The sequence below is a fragment of the Austrofundulus limnaeus genome, unplaced genomic scaffold (genome assembly GCF_001266775.1).
Source record: "Austrofundulus limnaeus strain Quisiro unplaced genomic scaffold, Austrofundulus_limnaeus-1.0 Scaffold341, whole genome shotgun sequence".
Lineage (NCBI taxonomy): Eukaryota > Metazoa > Chordata > Actinopteri > Cyprinodontiformes > Rivulidae > Austrofundulus > Austrofundulus limnaeus.
The window spans coordinates 64,982-71,505 of NW_013952743.1; the positions used below are offsets into that span (position 1 = coordinate 64,982).

The 6,524-nt window shown below is 39.1% G+C and overlaps 1 protein-coding gene across 1 annotated transcript in view; it reads left to right on the top strand.

Moving 5' to 3' along the window:
- Positions 1–6,524, top strand: part of slc22a7a (solute carrier family 22 member 7a) — a gene marked incomplete at its 5' end in the record, with an annotated part of 44,148 nt that overhangs the window by 6,954 nt on the left and 30,670 nt on the right. The window contains 1 exon segment of the mRNA XM_014022753.1: positions 5,508–5,662. Within this exon segment, the coding sequence (XP_013878207.1) occupies positions 5,508–5,662 (155 nt within the window).

The following is a 6,524-nucleotide window of genomic DNA, read 5'->3' on the forward strand; positions in this document are numbered from 1 at the left end:
ATTATCTATACATATAAAAGAAGGAAATATAGCTTTATCTGAAAGGGAATATTATCTGCTTTCAGAAAATGTATAATATTCATATATTTTAATCACTTTTTGATAACAAAGCACACATTTTTGTATTTAAACAAGTTCGCAAGTGGGGTACCAATATCAAAATAATGTTTATTTTTAACAACAGTTTGTTTTAATATGAACTTTTCAGGTGTGTACATTGTATAGTTAAGTGGTGTAACATTCTGATGTAAAAATGGATCCTACAAATAGTGAAGTTGCAACACTAAGCGAACATGCATAGAATGTGTCATCCATTGTTCTGAGGATGACTCTGACTCCCTTGTGTCACCACAAGGTCTGGATTCATGGACGACTTTGCTCAGGGCTGCAGAGATAAGGCAACACACCCAAGTGCTGGATCTAGCCAAAGACCTTGAAGGAAAAATACCAGATGTTCAATATCATCRGAAATGCCGGAGCATATTCACCATGAAGAAGGATCTTGAATCTATCCTATCCAAAGGCAATAGTGTTGATCCATCAAATCCCAGTTTTAAAAGATCTAGGGGTGCAGCAAGCACTTCAAGAGTGTATGAAAAAAAAAGCATTTTCTGCAACAAGGCAAGCACATATCAGAAAGGACAGCAAACAAGGGAACCTCTTTTCCAGTATGCCAAGATGCATGCTGATGACACTGTCCACAGTGCAGCAACCAGAAAATGTGACCAGAGAATCCTTGCCTTTCTGAGCAGAGACCTTGTTGCTGTGGAAGGACATTATCACAAATCCTGCTAGAGACTGTGCACAAACTGAGAGTCTTCCGTAAGCTCTAGTTTAGATGGGAAACAAGAGTAGAGTGATGCAGAATATGAGGAAGCAGAGAAACAAGCCTATGACCAACTTCTCTCTTACATCAACGTACATTAAAGATGCAGAAAGAGTCAACAGGGGTGCAGACTCAGGAATCCAGATCAGAAACATTGCACCAGGCTACCACATTCTACAATGGAGGAAGCTACTTTGCAGCCCTTATAACAAAGCAAGTCTGATCAAGTTCCTGGTGGTGCAGTGTAAGGAACCAAAACTGTGAGAAAAACTCAAAGATAAGGTGTTATGTTACCCGTGAACAAACAGGGAATTCTGATGTTATCAGTCCATGAAATAGACGGTATTAGGCGTTGTCAGTCCCATACAATGGCTTCAGAGGGTCCCTACTGTGCCTTCTAGGCTTCAGACTGTCCTGACAGTGCCCCCTAGTGGGTTAATATATCAATGACAATGAATGTGTAAATAACCAAAAGATATTGTAATAAATTTTTTGTGTCCGTGTCGGACTCAAGCCCTGGTCTCCCGCTCTCTGGTGTGATGCTCTACCCTCTGCCCTATTGAGAGGCCACAATATACATTCATCGGAGGTTAGTCCTAACCATGTCATCTGCTCTAAGGTTAACCTTGGTGGCTTTAAGGCTCATATTAACCTAATTTTTTATGCCTCATGTTTACCAGATAGTGGCTTTATGCCTCATATKAACCAGCTGACAATCAGAAGCCATTCTATGGGACGGGGAACCTGCTAACCGGCACAGGCGGGACATTCTGAAGCCATTCTAGGGAACTGATAATGCCTAATAAAATCCATTTCATGGATGATAACATCTGAAGCGGGTGGAACAACTGTGCTTCAAGATCACCAATGGTGGGAAGAGGCCACAGAGCTAAAGTGCTCACAGGAAGAAGCAGATACCCGTCTCCTGCTCCATGCTCTTCATGCTTCAGAATCTTCTCCAAGTTTGTGGTCATAACTACTGAGAATACCAATGTCTTGGTTCTGTGCCTGGGGGTCAGTGAGAGTATCGCATGTCCTATTTACCTGAAGAATGGCACAAAGAACCAAATATGGTTCATGTATATAACCAGCCTCAGGCATGCACTGGGAGGTGGTGTCTGGGATGGTTTGATTGGAATGCATGCCTTTGCAGGCTGTGATACAGTCAGTGCATTTGTTGGATGTGGAAAGATGACGGCCCTCAAGCAGATGAAGTCTGACAAGATCAAACAGGCGGCCTTCAGTGAACTTGGACATTCTTGAGAGTTATCTGCAGAACTGTTTCAAARGCTGCAAGAAATCTCCTGTCACATGTTACATTCCCCTTGGCTGTCTAGAAGCTGGGGGACACAGCAAATAAAAGAAACTGAGCGATGAAGGACCATAACCCAGGAGGATGAAAATAAAGAATGATTTATTCAGAGAAAATGATAACCTGTATTTGGGGAGGGACCTGAAAGGAAAAATGGGAGAATTAATCAATAATTTGAATCCTAGGAGTGAAATAACTTAACCCCCCAACTCCCATAAACAAAAAGGGTGCCTGGACCCACAGGGTCAAAGGCTCATGTGGCTCAGCCACCAACTAAAGTAGAGCAGACAAAACTCTGTACACCAAACACACGGACCCCTGAAACACGAAAGGGTCACAAAACTCACCCTACAGGATGGGGAACCCGCAAACCAGAACCTCAGGTACCTGCAGCCCACCAGTACTCCACAAAACACCAGCAGACATGCTTCTTCTTCTTCTTCTTCTTCTTCTTCTTCTTGTGTTTAATGGCGGTTGTCAAACAACTTAATGGTGCATTACCGCCACCAACTGGTAAGGAGTGTGGACCGWATGTGTCTCAAAAATAAAATAAAATAAAATAAACACAAAAATCAAATCCTATCATACAAATTACACTGTTTTAAATATAAAAAATTGACCTGATAACTTCTGCTTCTGGAATCTTTCTGGAGTAAGTCAACAATGTCTAACTTCATTTTCATATTACTGAGATTTTGAATCAACTGTTTTCTTTCTTCCCTATACTTTCTACAATACAAAAAACTATGTTCTATTGTTTCATCATCCCCACATTTACATTGCCCTGTCTCATGTTTTCCTCTTAATAATAAAGTGCTGTTTAATCCAGTGTGTCTGAGTCTGAGTCGTGTAATAATTGTCTCCTCTCTTCTATTTCTTCCCRTTCTTCTCATTTCTATTTTACTTTGAATTTTGTAAAACCACCATCCTTTCCTTTCTTCCTCCCATTGTTTTTGCCACACTCCTTTCATTTCATGTCGTACAATGCTCTTTAATTCTGTTCCTAAAACTAACATTGACGTCAGCTAAATCCCGTTTAGTGCTTTCCTTTGCCAATTTATCTGCCATTTCATTCCTTTTAACTCCATGATGTGCTGGAACCCATAAAAACTGCACTATAATCCCCATCATTTTGATCCTGTAAAGTGTTTGTTGAATTTCTATTAATACATCTGGCCTACTATCTGAATGATTCTGTTGAATACTGATCAATCAATAACATGTACCCACTCATAGTGGCACTGTAGGGGCTGAAAAAGTCCACTTATCAAGATAAAAAGAGAAGAGACAATCCTTGGCCAGCCAGAGGGAGTTTATTTGAGTTCAGTCAGTAACAGCTTCAACCGACAGATCAGACCTTTTCAAGACCGAACTGACGCAGTTAGAAAACCATAAGCTTTTATACCACGTTATCTTTGCCAGAAAAAAGGGTGGGCTATTTCCCAGAAATGGGTGGAAATATAACACCATCCAATAGAACCCCTTATGATGTCAACTTTTCCAGGATATTACACAAGATGTTTTCGTGACCCCTATTCTGACCTATTGTTCTCAACGTTACTGCTAAGCCTCAACAGCACTGGTTTGTAAAATTAGTTTTTGTACTCATGAAACTAACAATTTTGTTCAAAACATTACTTCTGTACATTTTTGAAAATATATAATGTTCTCTATTACAAAAAAAWTTAATTTGTTGAACTACATAGGATATTCTGGTGAAAGCAATAAAAAAATTGCAATTAATACAGATTTGTTGTTAAATGACCTTACACTATGACCTTGACTTTTATATGTAGTCTTTAAAATGGAATTGGTAATATCATAAAAAACACTTTTTGCTTAAAAATAGCACATAATAATAATCATAATTGCAGTAAACATATATGAATATTATGTTTTCTGAGAGCTGAGAATTTTCTGAGTTAGAAAATGGGCATTTGGTGCATTTAAATCCGTTTTATTAGTAAAAATGTATTTATGTACCTTTTTTTTTACTTGATTTTGACCTTTCACAATGACCTTGACCTTGTTTTATCAAATGATCATCAGATTTTAATCGCCCATATTAATAGCCATATTTATAGACATTTTTTGCTGGGAAATATACATTTCCAGTAAAATATACATTATGTAGTAAAGTCAACATAGGCATTAAAAACCCTCTACTTTGTTGCCATGGAAATGCTGTAACTTAACAGCTACAAAACTGTGATTGCTGTCATAGCTTATCATGAAGGTGAGATTTCAAGCTTTCAAACAAGGTATGACAACCCTAGCCCACTCTGGTGGTACCGATTTCCAATATGGCCCATTGACTATGTACAGGGGTGAGACAATGAAAGAAACATCTGCCATTTTAGTGTGGGAGGTTTCATGGTTAAACTGGACCAGCCTGGTGTCCAATCTTCATTAATTGCACATTGCACCAGTAAGAGCAGAGTGTGAAGGTTCAATTAGCAGGGTAAGAGCACAGTTTGGCTCAAAATATTGCCGTGCACACAGCATTATGGGTGACATACCAGAGATAAAGAAGACAAATTGTTGGTGCACGTCTTGCTGGAGCATCTGTGACCAAGACAGCAAGTCTTTGTGATGTATCAAGAGCCACAGTATCCAGGGTAATGTCAACATACCACCAAGAAGGACCAACCACATCCAACAGGATTAACTGTGGACGCAAGGGGAAGCTGTCTGAAAGGGATATTCTGGTCTAAAACCAGGTGTTTCAGTTTCATTGTCTAACCCCTGTATGTTCACTGTTTTGAAAACGTGAAGTTTGAGAGGATGACTGTATCAAATTGTATTAACTAACCTGCAGACACAACACTGTCCACATTAAGTAAACTCAATATTTCCCAGTGTCACATACTACATAATAGGAAAAAAGCACACAAAATCAATTTATTCCAGTTATTGTTCTCTTCTCCTGTAGTGAAAATCAGCTATAACTCTCCTTAACTTTTCTTTTATCTCATAATTACGAGATCAGGAGTTTAATTATTATTTTTATTTGATAAATGCAATGCGCTTCCATTGACTTAAGTTTATGGTTGCACTGTTTTTGGTCAAACTCTGCTCGTCCCTTCGCTTGGGAAAAGTGATCAAAATGACTTCTTCTAGATTATTCCAATGGCTGAATCCTGAGTCACTGTTGAAAGAACTGTAGCACAATGTTTTTTGGTCCTCCCTGTGAGGTTTGATGCTGTTTTCCTGAATTTATTTAAGTTTAAACACAGCTCAGATTGAAATCAATGGAGTTACATATAAGCATTAGTTTGCACACTATTGTCTGACAGATATAGTTGTGACTAGTGTTCTAGCCTGAGATGAGGTCCCCGTTTACTGGGTTTCTGTGTCTGTGTGTTGCAGGTTTGGACGTAAATCCATGCTTCTGGTGGCTTTAATAGCCACTACCCTGCTAGGAGCCACATCAGCCTTCTCCACCTCCTACATCATGTTTGCTGTCTCCAGAGTGTTCTCTGGTGTGGCCCTCAGTGGGATGTCCATCATTGGGGTGGTGCTGGGTAACAACTACACCACACACTTACAAAACTCCTCACTGGACTATCACTAGGATTGCCAACAGTCCTGAATTTTCAGCCCAATTTTTCCCATATTCTGAGTGCAGCCTTCACGTTACGGCAGGCAGGTATGCATTTGTATAGCACCCTGAGCTGGAGGAGGACCCTGAGACATGATACTRTAGTGGCCAAATGCAACAACCACAAACATGCACTCCAATTATGAGAAAGGGTATTTAAGGGGGGCAATTCTAAGTTTTTCTCCTCTTTGCATCTTTTCTGAAGAGTCGCAGCGTGGGAGTCTAAAAACAACTTTCAAATGAGCTGAAAACAAAGATTGTTCACTGTCATGGTTTAGGGCAGTGGTGTCCAAAGTCAAACTCATGTTATTTSTTTTAAATKATTTTTTTTGTCTGAGGCCAGTTGTTAAAAGAGCTAGATCAGCAGCTGGTTTAATCCTATTGAACATCAGCTGATGTTCACATCTTTTTTTTTCTAGAACCACCATTTTTTTTCTTGTTTACTTTTTTTACCACTTAAGTAGAAAACAAAACTGAATGTTAGTTTCTTAATTTCTGCATCATCAGTGGCTTTTTTATAATACTGTAGTAAGAAAGAAAAAGAAAAAGTAGAAGAGAAATATAAGAACAGTAAAGAGAGAAACCGATAGAACTTATACAACATGTGAAATGAACACCAATAACATACAGGACACCACATCCGACATTTGACCATCACACATAATCAAGCACATACGCATACAAACATTCACACACACACATACATGCATACATACCTACATACACACGCACACTCACACACTCACACACATATACATACATACATACATACATACATACATACA